This window comes from Rattus norvegicus, chromosome 5 (genome assembly GCF_021556685.1).
Source record: "Rattus norvegicus strain SHRSP/BbbUtx chromosome 5, alternate assembly SHRSP_T2T, whole genome shotgun sequence".
In the NCBI taxonomy this organism is placed as follows: Eukaryota; Metazoa; Chordata; class Mammalia; order Rodentia; family Muridae; genus Rattus; species Rattus norvegicus.
This window is the reverse complement of record NC_141538.1, coordinates 80,130,136-80,152,500: the sequence shown is the minus strand read 5'-3', so window position 1 is coordinate 80,152,500 and position 22,365 is coordinate 80,130,136. Positions and strand designations below refer to the sequence as shown.

General features: G+C 41.9%; 1 protein-coding gene and 1 pseudogene across 1 annotated transcript in view; one reads left to right on the top strand and one right to left on the bottom strand.

Moving 5' to 3' along the window:
* The window catches only part of LOC148005819 (uncharacterized), a 28,338-nt gene extending 7,133 nt beyond the window's left edge, over window positions 1–21,205 (top strand). The window contains 2 exon segments of the mRNA XM_087551795.1: window positions 19,596–20,724; window positions 20,726–21,205. Coding sequence (XP_087407921.1) covers window positions 19,596–20,724; window positions 20,726–21,137 — 1,541 coding nt within the window. The 3' untranslated portion in view covers window positions 21,138–21,205.
* The window catches only part of Zfp37-ps1 (zinc finger protein 37, pseudogene 1), a 29,735-nt pseudogene that overhangs the window by 7,107 nt on the left and 263 nt on the right, over window positions 1–22,365 (bottom strand).

The window sequence follows — 22,365 nt, the reverse complement described above, 5'->3', positions numbered from 1 at the left end:
AGGGTAATTCAAGCATTTGGGCTAATAGCCACTTATCAGTGAGTGCATACCATGTATGTCTTTCTGTGATTGGGTTAGCTCACTCAGGATGATATTTTCCAGTTCCAACCATATGCCTACGAATTTCATAAAGTCATTGTTTTTGATAGCTGAGTAATATTCCATTGTGTAGATGTACCACATTTTCTGTATCCATTCCTCTGTTGAAGGGCATCTGGGTTCTTTCCAGCTTCTGGCTATTATAAATAAGGCTGCAATGAACATAGTGGAGCACGTGTCTTTTTTATATGTTGGGGCATCTTTTGGGTATATGCCCAAGGGAGGTATAGCTGGATCCTCAGGCAGTTCAATGTCCAATTTTCTGAGGAACCTCCAGACTGATTTCCAGAATGGTTTTACCAGTCTGCAATCCCACCAACAGTGGAGGAGTGTTCCTCTTTCTCCACATCCTCGCCAGCATCTGCTGTCACCTGAGTTTTTGATCTTAGCCATTCTCACTGGTGTGAGGTGAAATCTCAGGGTTGTTTTGATTTGCATTTCCCTTATGACTAAAGATGTTGAACATTTCTTTAGGTGTTTCTCAGCCATTCGGCATTCCTCAGCTGTGAATTCTTTGTTTAGCTCTGAACCCCATTTTTAATAGGGTTATTTGTCTCCCTGCGGTCTAACTTCTTGAGTTCTTTGTATATTTTGGATATAAGGCCTCTATCTGTTGTAGGATTGGTAAAGATCTTTTCCCAATCTGTTGGTTGCCGATTTGTCCTAACCACAGTGTCCTTTGCCTTACAGAAGCTTAGCAGTTTTATGAGACCCCATTTGTTGATTCTTGATCTTAGAGCATAAGCCATTGGTGTTTTGTTCAGGAAATTTTTTCCAGTGCCGATGTGTTCCAGAAGCTTCCCTAGTTTTTCTTCTATTAGTTTGAGTGTATCAGGTTTGATGTGGAAATCCTTGATCCACTTGGACTTAAGCTTTGTACAGGGTGATAAGCATGGATCAATCTGCATTCTTCTACATGTTGACCTCCAGTTGAACCAGCACCATTGGCTGAAAATGCTATCTTTTTCCATTGGATGGTTTTGGCTCCTTTGTCAAAAATCAAGTGACCATAGGTGTGTGGGTTCATTTCTGGGTCTTCCATTCTATTCCATTGGTCTATCTGTCTGTCTCTGTACCAATACCATACAGTTTTTATCACTATTGCTCTGTAATACTGCTTGAGTTCAGGGATAGTGATTCCCCCTGAAGTCCTTTTATTGTTGAGGATAGCTTTAGCTATCCTGGGTTTTTTGTTATTCCAGATGAATTTGCAAATTGTTCTGTCTAACTCTTTGAAGAATTGGATTGGTATTTTGATGGGGATTGCATTGAATTTGTAGATCGCTTTTGGTAAAATGGCCATTTTTACTATATTGATCCTGCCAATCCATGAGCATGGGAGATCTTTCCATCTTCTGAGGTCTTCTTCAATTTCTTTCTTCAGTGTCTTGAAGTTCTTATTGTACAGATCTTTTACTTGTTTGGTTAAAGTCACACCGAGGTACTTTATATTATATGGGTCTATTATGAAGGGTGTCATTTCCCTAATTTCTTTCGGGGCTTGTTTCTCTTTTGTGTGGAGGAAGTCTACTGATTCATTTGAGTTAATTTTATACCCAGCCACTTTGCTGAAGTTGTTTATCAGCTTTAGTAGTTCTCTGGTGGAACTTTTGGGATCACTTAAATATACTATCATATCATCTGCAAATAGTGATATTTTGACTTCTTCTTTTCCGATCTGTATCCCCTTGACTTCCTTTTGTTGTATGATTGCTCGGGCTAGAACTTCAAGAACTATATTGGATAAGTAGGAGAGAGTGGGCAGCCTTGTCTAGTCCCTGATTTTAGTGGAATTGCTTCAAGTTTCTCTCCATTTAGTTTAATGTGGAAACTGGTTTGCTGTATATGGCTTTTACTATGTTTAGGTATAGGCCTTGAATTCCTATTCTTTCCAGGACTTTTATCATGAAGGGGTGTTGAATTTTGTCAAATGCTTTCTCAGCATCTAATGAAATGATCATGTGGTTTTTTTCTTTCAGTTTGTTTATATAATGGATCACGTTGATGGTTTTCCGTATATTAAACCATCCCTGCATGCCTGGGATGAAGCCTACTTGATCATGGTGGATGATTGTTTTGATCTGCTCTTGGATTCGGTTTGCCAGAATTTTATTGAGTATTTTTGCGTCGATATTCATAAGGGAAATTTGTCTGAAGTTCTCTTTCTTTGTTGGGTCATTGTGTGGTTTAGGTATAAGAGTAATTGTGGCTTCATAGAAGGAATTCGGTAGTGCTCCATCTGTTTCAATTTTGTGGAATAGTTTGGATAATATTGGTATGAGGTCTTCTATGAAGGTCTGATAGAATTCTGCACTAAACCTGTCTGGACCTGGGCTCTTTTTGGTTGGGAGACCTTTAATGACTGCTTCTATTTCCTTAGGAGTTATGGGGTTGTTTAACTGGTTTATCTGTTCCTGATTTAACTTCAGTACCTGGTATTTGTCTAGGAAATTGTCCATTTCCTGTAGGTTTTCAAGTTTTGTTGAATATAGGCTTTTACAGTAAGATCTGATGATTTTTTGAATTTCCTCTGAATCTGTAGTTATGTCTCCCTTTTCATTTCTGATTTTGTTAATTTGGACACAGTCTCTGGGTCCTCTCATTAGTCTGGTTAGGGTTTATCTATCTTGTTGATTTTCTCAAAGAACCAACTTTTGGTTCTGTTGATTCTTTCTATGGTCCTTTTTGTTTCTACTTGGTTGATTTCAGCTCTGAGTTTGATTATTTCCTGCCCTCTACTCCTCCTGGGTGTATTTGCTTCTTTTTGCTCTAGAGCTTTTAGGTGTGCTGTCAAGCTGCTGACATATGTTCTTTCCTGCTTCTTTCTGCAGGCACACAGCGCTATGAGTTTTCCTCTTAGCACAGCTTTCATTGTGTCCCATAAGTTTGGGTATGTTGTACCTTCGTTTTCATTAAATTCTAAAAAGTTTTTAATTTCTTTCTTTATTTCTTCCTTGACTAGGTTATCATTGAGTAGAGCATTGTTCAATTTCCACGTATATGTGGGCATTCTACCCTTATTGTTATTGAAGACCAGTTTCAGGCCGTGGTGGTCTGATAGCATGCATGGGATAATTTCTATCTTTCTGTACCTGTTGAGGCCCGTTTTTTGACCAACTATATGGTCAATTTTGGAGAAAGTACCATGAGGAGCTGAGAAGAAGGTATATCCTCTTGCTTTAGGATAGAATGTTCTATAAATATCCGTTAAGTCCATTTGGCTCATGACTTCTCTTAGTCTGTCTATGTCTCTGTTTAATTTCTGCTTCCATGATCTGTCCATTGATGAGAGTGGGGTGTTGAAATCTCCCACTATTATTGTGTGAGGTGCAATGTGTGTTTTGAGCTTTAGTAAGGTTTCTTTTACGTATGTAGGTGCCCTTGTATTTGGGGCATAGATATTTAGGATTGAGAGTTCCTCTTGGTGGATTTTTCCTTTGATGAATGTGAAGTGTCCTTCCTTATCTTTTTTGATGACTTTTAGTTGAAAATTGATTTTATTTGATATTAGAATTGCTACTCCATCTTGCTTCTTCCGACCATTTGCTTGGAAAGTTGTTTTCCAGCCTTTCACTCTGAGGTAGTGTCTGTCTTTGTCTCTGAGGTGTGTTTCCTGTAGGCAGCAGAATGCAGGGTCCTCGTTGCGTGTCCAGTTTGTTAATCTATGTCTTTTTATTGGGGAGTTGAGGCCATTGATGTTGAGAGATATTAAGGAATAGTGATTATTGCTTCCTGTTTTATTCATAGTTGGATGCGAGGTTATGTTTGTGTGCTTTTCTTCTCTTTGTTTTGTTGCCAAGACGATTAGTTTCTTGCTTCTTCTAGGGTATAGCTTGACTCCTCATGTTGGGCTTTACCATTTATTATCCTTTGTAGTGCTGGATTTGTAGAAAGATATTGTGTAAATTTGGTTTTGTCATGGAATATCTTGGTTTCCCATCTATGTTAATTGAGAGTTTTGCAGGATACAGTGACCTGGGCTGGCATTTGTGTTCTCTTAGGGTCTGTATGACATCAGTCCAGGATCTTCTGGCTTTCATAGTTTCTGGCGAAAAGTCTGGTGTGATTCTGATAGGTCTGCCTTTATATGTTACTTGACCTTTTTCCCTTACTACTTTTATTATTCTTTCTTACTTTGTGCGTTTGGTGTTTTGAATATTATGTGACGGGAGGTGTTTCTTTCTGGTCCAATCTATTTGGAGTTCTGTAGGCTTCTTGTATGCCTATGGGTATCTCTTTTTTTAGGTTAGGGAAGTTTTCTTCTATGATTTTGTTGAAGATATTTACTGGTCCTTTGAGGTGGGAGTCTTCACTCTCTTCTATACCTATTATCCTTAGGTTTGATCTTCTCATTGAGTCCTGGATTTCCTGTATGTTTTGGACCAGTAGCTTTTTCTGCTTTACATTATCTTTGACAGTTGAGTCAATGATTTCTATGGAATCTTCTGCTCCCGAGATTCTCTCTTCCATCTCTTGTATTCTGTTGGTGAAGCTTATATCTACAGCTCCTTGTCTCTTCTTTTGGTTTTCTATATCCAGGGTTGTTTCCATGTGTTCTTTCTTGATTGCTTCTATTTCCATTTTTAATTCCTTCAACTGTTTGATTGTGTTTTCCTGGAATTCTTTCAGGGATTTTTGTGTCTCCTCTCTATGGGTTTCTACTTGTTTATTTATGTTTTCCTGGAATTCTTTCAGGCATTTTTGCGATTCCTCTCTGTAGGCTTCTACTTGTTCTCTAAGGGAGTTCATCACGTCTTTCTTGAAGTCCTCCAGCATCATGATCAAATATGATTTTGAAACTAGATCTTGCTTTTCTGGTGTGTTTGGTTATTCCATGTTTATTTTGGTGGGAGAATTGGCTCCGATGATGCCATGTAGTCTTGGTTTCTGTTGCTTGGGTTCTTGTGCTTGCCTCTCGCCATCAGATTATCTCTAGTGTTACTTTGTTCTGCTATTTCTGACAGTGGCTAGACTGTCCTATAAGCCTGGGTGTGTCAGGAGTGCTGTAGACCTGTTTTCCTGTTTTCTTTCAGCCAGTTATGGGGACAGAGTGTTCTGCTTTCGGGCGTGTAGTTTTTCCTCTGTACAGGTCTTCAGCTGTTCCTGTGGGCCTGTGCCTTGAGTTCACCAGGCAGGTCACTTACAGCAGAAAAGTTGGTCTTACCTTTGGTCCCGAGGCTCAAGTTTGCTCGCGGGGTGCTGCCCACGAGCTCTCTGCGGCGGCAGCAACCAGGAAGATATGCACCGCCCTTTCCGGGAGCTTCCGTGCACTAGGGTTCCAGATGGCGGTTGGTGTTTTCCTCTGGCATCCCAGGTGTGTGTGCAGAGTGCAGTCTCTTCTGGTTTCCCAGGCGTGTCTGCCTCTCTGAAGGTTTAGCTCTCCCTCCCACGGGATTTGGGTGCAGAGAACTGTTTATTCGGTCTGTTTCCTTCAGGTTCTGGCGGTGTCTCAGGCACAGGGGTCCTGCCACTCCTGGGCCCTCCCCTACGGGAACCCAGAGGCCTTATACAGTTTCCTCTTGGGCCAGGGATGTGGGCAGGGGTGGGCAGTGTTGGTGGTCTCTTCAGCTCTGCAGCCTCGGGAGTGCCCACCTGACCAGGCGGTGAGGTCTCTCTCCCACAGGGTTTGGGAGCAGAGAGCTGCTGCGGGCCAGGATCCCCGGGTGTGGGACTTCCAGTAAACACAGGAAGTGTCCGGTCCTAGAGGAATTTTGCCTCTGTGTGTCCTGAGTTCACCAGGCAGTTTTCTTGCAGCGGAAAAGTTGGTCTTACCTGTGGTTCCTAGGCTCAAGTTTGCTCGTGGAGTACTGCCTAAGTCCTCTCCGCGGAGGCAGCAACCGGGAAGATTTGTGCCGAACTTTCTGGGAGCCTCCGTGCACCAGGGTTCCAGATGGCGGTTGGTGTTTTCCTCTGGCATCCCAGATGTGTGTGCAGAGTGCAGTCTCTTCTGGTTTCCCAGGCGTGTCTGCCTCTCTGTAGGTTTAGCTCTCCCTCCCACGGGATTTAGGTGCAGAGAACTGTTTATCCTGTCTGTTTTCCTCAGGTTCTGGCGGTGTCTCAGGCGCAGGGGTCCTGCCACTCCTGGGCCCTCCCCTACGGGAACCCAGAGGCCTTATACAGTTTCCTCTTGGGTCAGGGATGTGGGCAGGGGTGGGTAGTGTTGGTGGTCTCCTCTGCTCTGCAGCCTCAGGAGTGTCCACCTGACCAGGCGGTGAGGTCTCTCTCCCACGGGGTTTGGGAGCAGAGAGCTGCTGCGGGCCGGGATCCACAGGTGTCTATTTTTTTTTAATTTATTTAATACTTAATACTAATTCTTTGGATTCCGGGCAAACATCCCCCTCCCCCCTCCCCTTCCTTATGGGTGTTCCCCTCCCCACACTCCCCACATTGCCACCCTCCCCACAACAGTCTAGTTCACTGGGGGTTCAGTCTTAGCAGGACCCAGGGCTTCCCCTTCCACTGGTGCTCTTACTAGGATATTCATTGCTACCTATGAGGTCAGAGTCCAGGATCAGACCATATATAGTCTTTGGGTAGTGGCTTAGTCTCTGGAAGCTCTGGTTGCTTGGCATTGTTGTTCATATGGGATCTCGAGCCCCTTCAAGCTCTTCCAGTTCTTTCTCTGATTCCTTCAACGGGGGTCCTATTATCAGTGGTTTGCTGCTGGCATTCGCCTCTGTATTTGCTGTATTCTGGCTGTGTCTCTCAGGAGCGATCTACATCCGGCTCCTGTCAGTCTGCATTTCTTTGCTTCATCCATCTTGTCTAATTGGAAGTCTGTATATGTATGGGCCACATGTGGGGCAGACTCTGAATGGGTCTTCCTTCAGTCTCTGTTTTAATCTTTGCCTCTCTCTTCCCTGCCAAGGGTATTCTTGTTCCCCTTTTAGAGAAGGAGTGAAGCATTCACATTTTGATCATCCGTCTTGAGTTTCATTTGTTCTAGGCATCTAGGGTAATTCAAGCATTTGGGCTAATAGCCACTTATCAGTGAGTGCATACCATGTATGTCTTTCTGTGATTGGGTTAGCTCACTCAGGATGATATTTTCCAGTTCCAACCATATGCCTACGAATTTCATAAAGCCATTGTTTTTGATAGCTGAGTAATATTCCATTGTGTAGATGTACCACATTTTCTGTATCCATTCCTCTGTTGAAGGGCATCTGGGTTCTTTCCAGCTTCTGGCTATTATAAATAAGGCTGTGATGAACATAGTGGAGCACGTGTCTTTTTTATATGTTGGGACATCTTTTGGGTATATGCCCAAGGGAGGTATAGCTGGATCCTCAGGCAGTTCAATGTCCAATTTTCTGAGGAACCTCCAGACTGATTTCCAGAATGGATGTACCAGTCTGCAATCCCACCAACAATGGAGGAGTGTTCCTCTTTCTCCGCATCCTCGCCAGCATCTGCTGTCACCTGAGTTTTTGATCTTAGCCATTCTCACTGGTGTGAGGTGAAATCTCAGGGTTGTTTTGATTTGCATTTCCCTTATGACTAAAGATGTTGAACATTTCTTTAGGTGTTTCTCAGCCATTCGGCATTCCTCAGCTGTGAATTCTTTGTTTAGCTCTGAACCCCATTTTTAATAGGGTTATTTGTCTCCCTGCGGTCTAACTTCTTGAGTTCTTTGTATATTTTGGATATAAGGCCTCTATCTGTTGTAGGATTGGTAAAGATCTTTTCCCAATCTGTTGGTTGCCGATTTGTCCTAACCACAGTGTCCTTTGCCTTACAGAAGCTTTGCAGTTTTATGAGATCCCATTTGTCGATTCTTGATCTTAGAGCATAAGCCATTGGTGTTTTGTTCAGGAAATTTTTTCCAGTGCCCATGTGTTCCAGATGCTTCCCTAGTTTTTCTTCTATTAGTTTGAGTGTGTCTATTTTGATGTGGAGGTCTTTGATCCACTTGGACTTAAGCTTTGTACAGGGTGATAAGCATGGATCAATCTGCATTCTTCTACATGTTGACCTCCAGTTGAACCAGCACCATTGGCTGAAAATGCTATCTTTTTTCCATTGGATGGTTTTGGCTCCTTTGTCAAAAATCAAGTGACCATAGGTGTGTGGGTTCATTTCTGGGTCTTCCATTCTATTCCATTGGTCTATCTGTCTGTCTCTGTACCAATACCATGCAGTTTTTATCACTATTGCTCTGTAATACTGCTTGAGTTCAGGGATAGTGATTCCCCCTGAAGTCCTTTTATTGTTGAGGATAGCTTTAGCTATCCTGGGTTTTTTGTTATTCCAGATGAATTTGCAAATTGTTCTGTCTAACTCTTTGAAGAATTGGATTGGTATTTTGATGGGGATTGCATTGAATTTGTAGATCGCTTTTGGTAAAATGGCCATTTTTACTATATTGATCCTGCCAATCCATGAGCATGGGAGATCTTTCCATCTTCTGAGGTCTTCTTCAATTTCTTTCTTCAGTGTCTTGAAGTTCTTATTGTACAGATCTTTTACTTGTTTGGTTAAAGTCACACCGAGGTACTTTATATTATATGGGTCTATTATGAAGGGTGTCATTTCCCTAATTTCTTTCGGGGCTTGTTTCTCTTTTGTGTGGAGGAAGTCTACTGATTTATTTGAGTTAATTTTATACCCAGCCACTTTGCTGAAGTTGTTTATCAGCTTTAGTAGTTCTCTGGTGGAACTTTTGGGATCACTTAAACTATCATATCATCTGCAAATAATGATATTTTGACTTTTTCCTCTTTATGTTCTTTCTATATCTGTTTTTGTCTCGCCATCTCTGTAGCTCTCTCTCTCTCTCTCTCTCTCTCTCTCTCTCTCTGAGTGTGTGTGTGTATGTGTGTGTGTTTGTGTGTGTGTCTTTCTGATTCTCTGTCTCACTGTGTATGTGTTTTCCTCTTTCCATTCTTCCTGTATCTGTTTTTGTCTCCTCATGTCTGCAATGCACTCTCTCTCTTTCTCTCTCTCTCTCTCTCTCTCTCTCTCTCTCTCTCTCTCTCTCTCTCTGAGTGTGTGTGTCTTTCTGTTTCTCTGTCTCACTGTGTATTTTTTCCTCTTTCTGTTCTTTCTGTATCTGTTTTTGTGTCGCCATCTCTGTAGCGCTCTCTCTCTCTCCCTCTCTCTCTCTCTCTCTCTCTCTCTCTCTCTCTCTCTCTCTCTCTCTCTCTCTGAGTGTGTGTGTGTGTGTGTTTGTGGTTGTGTCTTTCTGATTCTCTGTCTCACTGTTTATGTGTTTTCCTCTTTCCATTCTTTCTGTATCTGTTTTTGTCTCCTCATCTCTGCAATGCTCTCTCTCTTCCTCTCTCTCTCTCTCTCTGATATGTGTGTGTGTCTTTCTGTTTCTCTGTCTCACTGTGTATGTGTTTTCCTCTTTCTGTTCTTTCTTTATCTGTTTTAGCCTCGTCATCTCCGCAGCTCTCTCTCTCTCTCTCCCTCTCTCTCTCTCTCTCTCTCTCTCTCTCTTTCTTTGTCTCTCTCTCTCTCTCTCAGTGTGTGTGTGTGTCTTACTGTTTCTCTGTCTCACTGTGTATGTGTTTTCCTCTTTCTGTTCTTTCTTTATCTGTTTTAGCCTCGTCATCTCCGCAGCTCTCTCTCTCTCTCCCTCCCTCTCTCTCTCTCTTTCTTTGTCTCTCTCTCTCTCTCTCTCTCTCTCTCTCTCTCAGTGTGTGTGTGTGTCTTACTATTTCTCTGTCTCACTGTGTATGTGTTTTCCTCTCTCTGTTCTTTCTGTTCCGTTTTTGTCTCAGCATCTCTGCATATCTCTCTCTCTCTCTCTCTCTCTCTCTCTCTCTGAGTGTGTGTGTGTTTGTGTGTGTGTGTCTCTCTTTCTGTTTCTCTGTCTCACTGTGTATGTGTATTCCTCTTTTTGGTCTTTCTGTATCTGTTTTTGCCTCGGCATCTCTGCAGCTCTCCCTCTCTCCCTCTCTCTGTCTCTCTCTCTCTCTCTCTGTGAGTTCTGAGTGTGTATGTGTGTGTGTGTGTTTCTGTTTTTCTCTCTCACTGTGTATGTGTTTTCCTCTTTCTCTTCTATCTGTATCTGTTTTTGTCTCGCCATCTCTGCAGCTCTCTCTCTCTCTCTCTCTCTCTCTCAGAGTGTGTGTGTGTGTGTGTGTGTGTGTGTGTGTGTGTGTGTCTTTCAGTTTCTGTGTCTCATTGTGTATGTGCTTTCCTCTTTCTGTTCTTTATCTGTTTTTGTCTCGGCATCTCTGCAGCTCGCTCTCTCTCTTTCTCTCTCTGTCTCTGTCTCTGTCTCTCTCTGTCTCTCTGTCTCTCTCTCTCTCTCTCTCTCTCTCTGAATGTGTCTGTGTTTCTTTCTGTTTCTCTGTCTCACTGTGTTTGTGTTTTCCTCTTTCTGTTCTTTCTGTATATATTTTTGTCTCCTCCTCTCTGCAATGCTCTCTCTTTCTCTCTCTCTCTCTCTCTCTCTCTCTCTCTCTCTCTCTCTCTCTCTCTCTCTCCTTCTCAGAGTTTGTATGTGTGTGTGTGTCTTACTGTTTCTCTGTCTCACTCTGTATGTGTTTTCCTGTTTCTGTTCTTTCAGTGTCTCTTTTTGTCTCCTCCTCTCTGCAATGCTCTCTCTCTCTCTTTGTCTCTCTCTCTCTCTTTCTCTCTGTGAGTTTTTGTGTCTTTGTGTTTGTCTTTGTTTCTCAGTTTCATTGTGTATGAGTTTTCCTCTTTCCATTCTTTCTGTATCTGTTTTTGTCTCCTCATCTCTGCAGCTCTCTCTCTCTCTCTCTCTCTCTCTCTCTCTCTCTCTCTCTCTCTCTCTCTCTCATTTCTATTATGTAGCCCTGACTGGTCTCTAACTCTGCCTCATGAATGCTGGGATTAAAGATGTCTGCCATCATAGTTTACCCCAAACCAGGATCTCCTAAATGTCCTCCATAAAAGTGAGAATTCCAGCCTCCATTCAGATGCTCTGATTTTCTCCATATAAACTGGAGTGGCTATTCACTCTTACCTATGTTTCTCTCCTTAATGATTAAAACTCTTACCTCAGGTGATTTCTCCATTCCATTTCTTTGCAGAGAGCTGGTAAGGGAGTAGGCTGAGAGTAGAAGAGTGTTTCTTTTTTTTTTTTTTTTTTTTCGGTTTGCCAGAAAGTTATTGAGTATTTTTGCGTTGATATTCTTAAGGGAAATTGGTCTGAAGTTCTCTTTCTTTGTTGGGTCTTTGTGTGGTTTAGGTATAAGAGTAATTGTGGCTTCATAGAAGGAATTCGGTAGTGTTCCATCCGTTTCAATTTTGTGGAATAGTTTGGATAATATTGGTACGAGGTCTTCTATGAAGGTCTGATAGAATTCTGCACTAAACCCGTATGGACCTGGGCTAGAAGAGTGTTTCTAAATGTACATTTTTCAATTGGACAATGTGTAGGAAAAAAACATGAGTAAGTGTTCGGGCCATGAATCAACTTGAAATTGGCCATCACCTGTTGGCATTGTGACAGGATCAAAGGCATACAATCCATAAGACACCGGGAAAAACAGGTGGACATCCATTGTAAACCCAGACGGTAAAGCATCTCCCGAGTGAGTTGCTAGGAATTTCATGACTTTGTAAAAGCATCAAGGACGAGAGGAGAGAAGGAGAATACGAGGCAGGACGATGGAGGCTGAGATACCCAGGGAGAGCTAAACCTTCAGAGAGGCAGACAAGCCTGGGAAACCAGAAGAGACTGCTCTCTGCACACACATCTCGGACGCCAGAGGAAAACACCAAAGGCCATCTGGAACCCTGGTGCACTGAAGCTCCCAGAAGGGGCAGCACAGGTCTTCCAGGTTGCTGCCGCTGCAGAGAGCCCGTGGGCAGCACCCCTCGAGCAAACTTGAGCCTCGGGACCACAGGTAAGACCAACTTGTCTGCTGCAAGAAAGCTGCCTGGTGAAATCGGGACACACAGAGGCAGAATTCCTCTAGGACCGGGCACGTCCTGTGTTTACCGGAAGTCCCACACCTGCGGATCCCGGCCCGCAGCAGCTCTCTGCTCCCAGACCCCGTGGGAAAGAGACCTCACCGCCTGGTCAGCTGGGCATTCCTGAGGCTGGAAGAGACCACCAACACTGCCAACCCCTGCCCACATCCCTGGCCTAAGAGGAAACTGTATAAGGCCTCTGGGCTCCCGTGGGGGAGGGCCCAGAAGCGGCAGGATCCCTGCCTGAGACACCGCCGGAACCTGAAGGAAACAGACGGGATAAACAGTTCTCTGCACCTAAATCCCGTGGGAGGGAGAGCTAAACCTTCAGAGAGGCAGACAAGCCTGGGAAACCAGAAGAGACTGCTCTCTGCACACACATCTCAGACGCCAGAGGAAAACACCAAAGGCCATCTGGAACCCTGGTGCACTGAAGCTCCCAGAAGGGGAGGCACAGGTCTTCCTGGTTGCTGCCGCCGCAAAGACCCCGTGGGCAGCACCCCGCGAGCAAACTTGAGCCTCGGGACCACAGGTAAGACCAACTTGTATGCTGCAAGTGACCTGCCTGGTGAACTCAAGACACAGGCCCACAGGAACAGCTGAAGACCTGTACAGAGGAAAAACTACACGCACGAAAGCAGAACACTCTGTCCCCATAACTGGCTGAAAGAAAACAGGAAAACAGGTCTACAGCACTCCTGACACACAGGCTTATAGGACAGTCAAGCCACTGTCAGAAATAGCAGAACAAAGTAACACTAGAGATAATCTGATGGCGAGAGGCAAGCACAGGAACCCAAGCAACAGAAACCAAGACTACATGGCATCATCGGAGCCCAATTCTCCCACCAAAACAAACATGGAATGTCCAAACACACCAGAAAAGCAAGATCTAGTTTCAAAATCATATTTGATCATGATGCTGGAGGACTTCAAGAAAGATGTGAAGAACTGCCTTAGAGAAACACAGGAAAACATTAATAAACAAGTAGAAGCCTACAGAGAGGAATCGCAAAAATGCCTGAAAGAATTCCAGGAAAACATAAATAAACAAGTAGAAGCCCATAGAGAGGAGAAACAAAAATCCCTGAAAGAATATCAGGAAATCATAAATAAACAAGTAGAAGCCCATAGAGAGGAGTCACAAAAATCCCTGAAAGAATTCCAGGAAAACAAAATCAAACAGTTGAAGGAATTAAAAATGGAAATAGAAGCAATCAAGAAAGAACACATGGAAACAACCCTGGATATAGAAAACCAAAAGAAGAGACAAGGAGCTGTAGATACAAGCTTCACCAACAGAATACAAGAGATGGAAGAGAGAATCTCAGGAGCAGAAGATTCCATAGAAATCATTGACTCAACTGTCAAAGATAATGTAAAGCAGAAAAAGCTACTGGTCCAAAACATACAGGAAATCCAGGACTCAATGAGAAGATCAAACCTAAGGATAATAGGTATAGAAGAGAGTGAAGACTCCCATCACAAAGGACCAGTAAATATCTTCAACAAAATCATAGAAGAAAACTTCCCTAACCTAAAAAAAAGAGATACCCATAGGCATACAAGAAGCCTACAGAACTCCAAATAGATTGGACCACAAAAGAAACACCTCCTGTCACATAATAGTCAAAACACCAAACGCACAAAATAAAGAAAGAATATTAAAAGCAGTAAGGGAAAAAGGTCAAGTAACATATAAAGGCAGACCTATCAGAATCACACCAGACTTTTCGCCAGAAACTATGAAGGCCAGAAGATCCTGGACTGATGTTATACAGACCCTAAGAGAACACAAATGCCAGCCCAGGTTACTGTATCCTGCAAAACTCTCAATTAACATTGATGGAGAAACCAAGATATTTCATGACAAAACCAAATTTACACAATATCTTTCTACAAATCCAGCACTACAAAGGATAATAAATGGTAAAGCCCAACATAAGGAGGCAAGCTATACCCTAGAAGAAGCAAGAAACTAATCATCTTGGCAACAAAACAAAGAGAATGAAAGCACACAAACATAACCTCACATCCAAATATGAATATAACGGGAAGCAATAATCACTATTCCTCAATATCTCTCAACATCAATGGCCTCAACTCCCCAATAAAAAGACATAGATTAACAAACTGGACACGCAACGAGGACCCTGCATTCTGCTGCCTACAGGAAACACACCTCAGAGACAAAGACAGACACTACCTCAGAGTGAAAGGCTGGAAAACAACTTTCCAAGCAAATGGTCAAAAGAAGCAAGCTGGAGTAGCCATTCTAATATCAAATAAAATCAATTTTCAACTAAAAGTCATCAAAAAAAGATAAGGAAGGACACTTCATATTCATCAAAGGAAAAATCCACCAAGAGGAACTCTCAATCCTAAATATCTATGCCCCAAATACAAGGGCACCTACATATGTAAAAGAAACCTTACTAAAGCTCAAAACACACATTGCACCTCACACAATAATAGTGGGAGATTTCAACACCCCACTCTCATCAATGGACAGATCATGGAAAAAGAAATTAAACAGAGATGTAGACAGGCTAAGAGAAGTCATGAGCCAAATGGACTTAACGGATATTTATAGAACATTCTATCCTAAAGCAAAAGGATATACCTTCTTCTCAGCTCCTCATGGTACTTTCTCCAAAATTGACCATATAATTAGTCAAAAAACAGGCCTCAACAGGTACAAAAAGATAGAAATAATCCCATGCGTGCTATCGGACCACCACGGCCTAAAACTGGTCTTCAATAACAATCAAGGAAGAATGCCCACATACACTTGGAAATTGAACAATGCTCTACTCAATGATAACCTGGTCAAGGAAGAAATAAAGAAAGAAATTAAAAACTTTTTAGAATTTAATGAAAATGAAGGTACAACAGGAGCTGGGGATTTAGCTCTGTGGTAGAGCGCTTACCTAGGAAGCGCAAGGCCCTGGGTTCGGTCCCCAGCTCCGAAAAAAAGAACCAAATTAAAAAAAAAAAAAAAAAGGAGGTACAACATACCCAAACTTATGGAACACAATGAAAGCTGTGCTAAGAGGAAAATTCATAGCGCTGAGTGCCTGCAGAAAGAAACAAGAAAGAGCATATGTCAGCAGCTTGACAGCACACCTAAAAGCTCTAGAGCAAAAAGAAGCAAATACACCCAGGAGGAGTAGAAGGCAGGAAATAATCAAACTCAGAGCTGAAATCAACCAAGTAGAAACAAAAAGGACCATAGAAAGAATCAACAGAACCAAAAGTTGGTTCTTTGAGAAAATCAAAAAGATAGATAAACCCTTAGCCAGACTAACGAGAGGACACAGAGACTGTGTCCAAATTAACAAAATCAGAAATGAAAAGGGAGACATAACTACAGATTCAGAGGAAATTCAAAAAATCATCAGATCTTACTGTAAAAGCCTATATTCAACAAAACTTGAAAACCTACAGGAAATGGAAAATTTCCTAGACAAATACCAGGTACTGAAGTTAAATCAGGAACAGATAAACCAGTTAAACAACCCCATAACTCCTAAGGAAATAGAAGCAGTCACTAAAGGTCTCCCAACCAAAAAGAGCCCAGGTGCAGACGGGTTTAGTGCAGAATTCTATCAAAACTTCATAGAAGACCTCATACCAATATTATCCAAACTATTCCACAAAATTGAAACAGATGGATCACTACCGAATACCTTCTACGAAGCCACAATTACTCTTATACCTAAACCACACAAAGACACAACAAAGAAAGAGAACTTCAGACCAATTTCCCTTATGAATATCGACGCAAAAATACTCAACAAAATTCTGGCAAACCGAATCCAAGAGCACATCAAAACAATCATCCACCATGACCAAGTAGGCTTCATCCCAGGCATGCAGGGATGGTTTAATATATGGAAAACCATCAACGTGATCCATTATATAAACAAACTGAAAGAACAAAACCACATGATCATTTCATTAGACGCTGAGAAAGCATTTGACAAAATTCAACACCCCTTCATGATAAAAGTCCTGGAAAGCATAGGAATTCAAGGCCCATACCTGAACATAGTAAAAGCCATATACAGCAAACCAGTTGCTAACATTAAACTAAATGGAGAGAAACTTGAAGCAATCACACTAAAATCAGGGACTAGACAAGGCTGCCCACTCTCTCCCTACTTATTCAATATAGGTCTTGAAGTTCTAGCCAGAGCAATCAGACAACAAAAGGAGGTCAAGGGGATACAGATCGGAAAAGAAGAAGTCAAAATATCACTATTTGCAGATGATATGATAGTATATTTAAGTGATCCCAAAAGTTCCACCAGAGAACTACTAAAGCTGATAAACAACTTCAACAAAGTGGCTGGGTATAAAATTAACTCAAATAAATCAGTAGACTTCCTCTACACAAAAGAGAAACAAGCCCCGAAAGAAATTAGGGAAACGACACCCTTCATAATAGACCCAAATAATATAAAGTACCTCGGTGTGACTTTAACCAAGCAAGTAAAAGATCTGTACAATAAGAACTTCAAGACACTGAAGAAAGAAATTGAAGAAGACCTCAGAAGATGGAAAGATCTCCCATGCTCATGGATTGGCAGGATTAATATAGTAAAAATGGCCATTTTACCAAAAGCGATCTACAAATTCAATGCAATCCCCATCAAAATACCAATCCAATTCTTCAAAGAGTTAGACAGAACAATTTGCAAATTCATCTGGAATAATAAAAAACCCAGGATAGCTAAAGCTATCCTCAACAATAAAAGGACTTCAGGGGGAATCACTATCCCTGAACTCAAGCAGTATTACAGAGCAATAGTGATAAAAACTGCATGGTATTGGTACAGAGACAGATAGATAGACCAATGGAATAGAATGGAAGACCCAGAAATGAACCCACACAACTTTGGGCACTTGATTTTTGACAAAGGAGCCAAAACCATCCAATGGAAAAAAGATAGCATTTTCAGCAAATGGTGCTGGTTCAACTGGAGGTCAATATGTAGAAGAATGCAGATCGATCCATGCTTATCACCCTGTACAAAGCTTAAGTCCAAGTGGATCAAGGACCTCCACATAACCAGACACACTCAAACTAATAGAAGAAAAACTAGGGAAGCATCTGGAACACTTGGGCACTGGAAAAAATTTCCTAAGCAAAACACCAATGGCTTATGCTCTAAGATCAAGAATCGACAAATGGGATCTCATAAAACTGCAAAGCTTCTGAAGGGAAAGGACACTGTGGTTAGGACAAAATGGCAACCAACAGATTGGGAAAAGATCTTTACCAATCCTACAAGAGATAGAGGCCTTATATCCAAAATATACAAAGAACTCAAGAAGTTAGACCGCAGGGAAACAAATAACCCTATTAAAAAATGGGGTTCAGAGCTAAACAAAGAATTCACAGCTGAGGAATGCTGAATGGCTGAGAAACACCTAAAGAAATGTTCAACATCTTTAGTCATAAGGGAAATGCAAATCAAAAAAACCCTGAGATTTCACCTCACACCAGTGAGAATGGCTAAGATCAAAAACTCAGGGGACAGCAGATGCTGGCAAGGATGTGGAGAAAGAGGAACACTCCTCTATTGTTGGTGGTATTGCATACTGGTACAACCATTCTGGAAATCAGTCTGGAGGATCCTCAGAAAATTGGACATTGAACTGCCTGAGGATCCAGCTATACCTCTCTTGGGCATATACCCAAAAGATGCCCCAACATATAAAAAAGACACGTGCTCCACTATGTTCATTGCAGCCTTATTTATAATAGCCAGAAGCTGGAAAGAACCCAGATGCCCTTCAACAGAGGAATGGATACAGAAAATGTGGTACATCTACACAATGGAATATAACTCAGCTATCAAAAACAACGACTTTATGAAATTCGTAGGCAAATGGTTAGAACTGGAAAATATCATCCTGAGTGAGCTAACCCAATCACAGAAAGACATACATGGTATGCACTCATTGATAAGTGGCTATTAGCCCAAATGCTTGAATTACCCTAGATGCCTAGAACAAATGAAACTCAAGACGGATGATCAAAATGTGAATGCTTCACTCCTTCTTTAAAAGGGGAACAAGAATACCCTTGGCAGGGAAGAGAGAGGCAAAGATTAAAACAGAGACTGAAGGAACACCCATTCAGAGCCTGCCCCACATGTGGCCCATACATATACAGCCACCCAGTTAGACAAAATGGATGAAGCAAAGAAGTGCAGACCGACAGGAGCCGGATGTAGATCGCTCCTGAGAGACACAGCCAGAATACAGCAAATACATACGCGAATGCCAACAGCAAACCACTGAACTGAGAATAGGACCCCCGTTGAAGGAATCAGAGAAAGAACTGGAAGAGCTTGAAGGGGCTCGAGACCCCATATGTACAACAATGCCAAGCAACCAGAGCTTCCAGGGACTAAGCCACTACCTAAAGAGTATACATGGACTGACCCTGGACTCTGACCTCATAGGTAGCAATGAATATCCTAGTAAGAGCACCAGTAGAAGGAGAAGCCCTGGGTACTGCTAAGACTGAACCCCCAGTGAACTAGACTGTTGTGGGGAGGGCGGCAATGGGGGGAGGGTTGGGAGGGGAAACCCATAAGGAAGGGGAGGGGGGAGGGGGATGTTTGCCCGGATACCGGGAAAGGGAATAACACTCGAAATGTATATAAGAAATACTCAAGTTAATAAAAAAAAAATCTTCAAGTCTCTGAAGAAAGAAAAAAAATGAAAAAAAAAAAGCATCAAGGAACTTAGAGGAACCATGGAGTCATTGGTTGTTAGTAAGAATGTCCTTGGTATGTTGCTCATGGAAGAGAAGGGAGGAGCAGCCGCCCTTCGTAGCGCCCCAGTCATCTGCTGGCTCCTCAGTTCTCCTTGGTAGTTGTGCTCTGTTTTAGTTTATTTTAGGTACCCTTAGTAAAAATAGAGGGATTTATTGAAGAGGCAAAAGTACACCTCTTACAACCCAAGGGTAGAGACTTTAGCCAGACTCCACCAGGAAAAAGAACTGGCAACTTAGAGGTCACAGGAAAGTGAAACTATGCACACTATGGTCTTGAGAACAAGTAGTCCTACATTTCTGCTTCTTTCTGTGCGTGGGTAAGGAGGATAAGTATGGCTTTTATAACACTTACATCATGGCATCCTAAATTTAATCACAGTGGGGAGACTAGTAATGCTTTGCTATGTAGCTCCGGCTGATCTCAAACTTATGAAAAGGTGTTTTAGCCTCCTTATACTGGGATAATAGGCATGTGCCACTATACCTGGCATAACCACAAATCTGTTTTTTAACTTAATGCATTGTTTGTTCAATATTCCTTGTGTGTATTTCATCTTCTACCCTAAGGTTACAAGATCCTGTTTCTAAGCAGCCAACTCTTTCAGATGTCCTTTCCCTGGTTTACTGTAGCTTTCTTTCCATTGGGTCCAAGAGGACAGAGACAGTCCTTCCTGACACTTATTTTATTATTGGGATGTTAGGGTGGTACATATTCAACCCCAACCAAGGAGGGCATCTCTTTAGGAAACTTATACAGAAGTTCAGTGGGGGTGTAGAAACTCACAAGAATCCCTCATCAATTCTATTCTAGAGGTCCAACAAGATGGTGCACAGACAGAGGGGAAGCAGAAATTCCAAAGGAAACTCACTACAGAAGTGACATTCAGGAAGAAAAGTTCAAACAGTAAGAAAAGCAGTGAGTGTACTTTGTTGGAGAAGAAAAATGTCCATTCAAAACACGATCCTTCTGAAAAAAGATTGCATAAATCCAATTTGTATGGGAAGAACTTGAATCAGAATTTAGACTTACCCAGTCAGATTAATCTCTGCGAAAGGAAACCCGATACAGCTGTCGAATATAGGAAATCACTCAGCCATTCTGCATCCGATGTGAACAGAGATGAAATTTCAACTAGAAAGAAATGTGACAAGTCACCCAACAATAAATTGTTTGGTAAAGGTGACAAAAACCAAACAGGCAAGAAATGTGAGAAAGTATGCTGTCATAGCACGTCCCATACCAAGGAAGACAAAATTCATACCGGGGAGAAACAGAAATCGCCCCGCCGTAGTCCATCTAAACCCAACAAGGCTCCAGGCTCTGGGAAACCTTATGAATGTAATCAATGTGGGAAGGTCCTCAGCCATAAACAGGGGCTCCTTGACCATCAAAGACCTCATACCGAGGAGAAACCATATGAATGTAACGAATGCTGGATAGCTTTCAGCCAAAAGTCCCACCTTGTCGTACATCAGAGAACTCACACTGGAGAAAAGCCATACGAGTGTGTCCAGTGTGGCAAAGCCCACGGTCACAAACATGCCCTCACTGACCACCTGAGAATCCATACCGGAGAAAAGCCCAACAAATGTAACGAATGTGGCAAAACCTTTAGGCACAGCTCAAACCTTATGCAACACATAAGATCTCACACGGGCGAGAAGCCGTACGAGTGTAAGGAATGTGGCAAATTCTTCAGATATAATTCATCTCTCACCGAACATGTGGGAACACACACGGGCGAAATACCCTATGAATGTAATGAATGTGGCAAAGCTTTTAAGTATGGCTCATCCCTGACTAAACACATGCGAATTCATACAGGCGAGAAGCCATTTGAATGTACTGAGTGTGGGAAGACTTTTAGCAAAAAGTCACACCTAGTTATCCATCAGAGAACTCACACGAAGGAGAAACCTTATAAATGTAAGGAATGCGGCAGCCTTTGGACATAGCTCATCTCTTACCTACCATCTGAGAACTCCCACCAGGGATTGCCCCTTTGAATGTAATCGATGTGGTAAGGCCTTTAGGCAAATTGAGGGTCTTACTCAACACCAGAGAGTTCATACAGGAGAGAAACCCTATGAGTGTGTAGAATATGGAAAAGCCTTAAGTCAGAAGTCACACCTCATTGTACATCAGAGAACTCATACAGGGGAGAAGCCCTTTGAATGTTATGAGTGCGGAAAAGCCTTCAGTGCAAAATCACAACTTGTTATTCATCAGAGATCCCACACTGGAGAGAAACCCTATGAGTGTGTTGAATGTGGTAAAGCCTTCAAACAAAATGCTTCTCTTACCAAACATATGAAAACTCACTCGGAAGAGCAATCTCAGGAGGAAGATTAATGTGGGAACTCTGACAGCTGACTTGTTTGGTATTGTTTAACCTTCAAGATGGTCTCAGTTTGATGATGTTAGAGTCTTTTTTTAAGAGTATGAATCTTTACATGAGATCATTAGATGGTAATAAAGTTTAAACTTCATCCTAAACCTTTCCAGGAAATACTGTGTTTTTACACTTGTTACAAATTGTCTCCATATTTAGATTAAAATAGGAAACTCTTAAAATTGTGAACAAGGAGATGAGGAGATAGCGTAATCAGTAAAAGCTTGTTAAGCGGTATAGAGATCTGAATCCCATCCCTAGGACCCACGTCAAAATCTAGATGTGCTGCTGTGCTCTTGCAACCTCATAATTGGGAAAGTTGAGACAGGAGAATCCCTGAGACTACCTGGACAACCAGACTTGCTTAATTTACAAGCCATAGGTCAGAGGAAAAACCTTTTAAAGACAGGGTACAGTGCTCCTGAGAAACGGTACTCGTGTTCACACACACACACACACACACACACAAACACACACACACACACACACACACATGTTTATTAGGGCAACAAACGATAAAAAAATAATTCATGAACTTTTTAGGCGTGTGCTTAGCCACCACAATTAGTATTTAATTTGCATTTATGCTTACTGCATACTAGGGCCTGTGTAAAATACAGATGAGGGTCCCCTCTGGTAACGTAAGCTTTCTTTGTTAATGTCTTTGTTAGCTTCTGAATTAATAGAAAACTTTGGGGAGTTGTTTTGTTTTGTTTTGTTTGAGACAGAATCTTACCAGCCTAGAACTTGTTATGTAGACCAGGCTGACCTTGAACTTGTTATGTAGACCAGGCTGGCCTTGAATTCACAGAGATATGCCTGTTTCTGCCTCCCAAGTGCTAGAATTAAGGACTTCAATAGAAAACTTTGAGGGGTTTTGTCTAAATATTGTTAATAAGTGTTGAATAAAAATGTGGAAAACAGCTGGGAATGTGTTGTAGTGAATGGTACTTGTTATATCGTTTAAGTACAGAAATCAGATTGTTGAACAGTGTATATAGTATGTACTCACTGTGGACAAAGACTGTGTATGTGTGTCTGTCTTTTTATGCCTCTGTGTACATAAATATGCATTTATACCTATATATTTGTATATGAATAGACTTGGATTTTTAACCTATAAAAAAATAGGGGCTACCACTTAACACAGGAGTGCAGCATGGATGTCTCACATTTTTATCATGTACA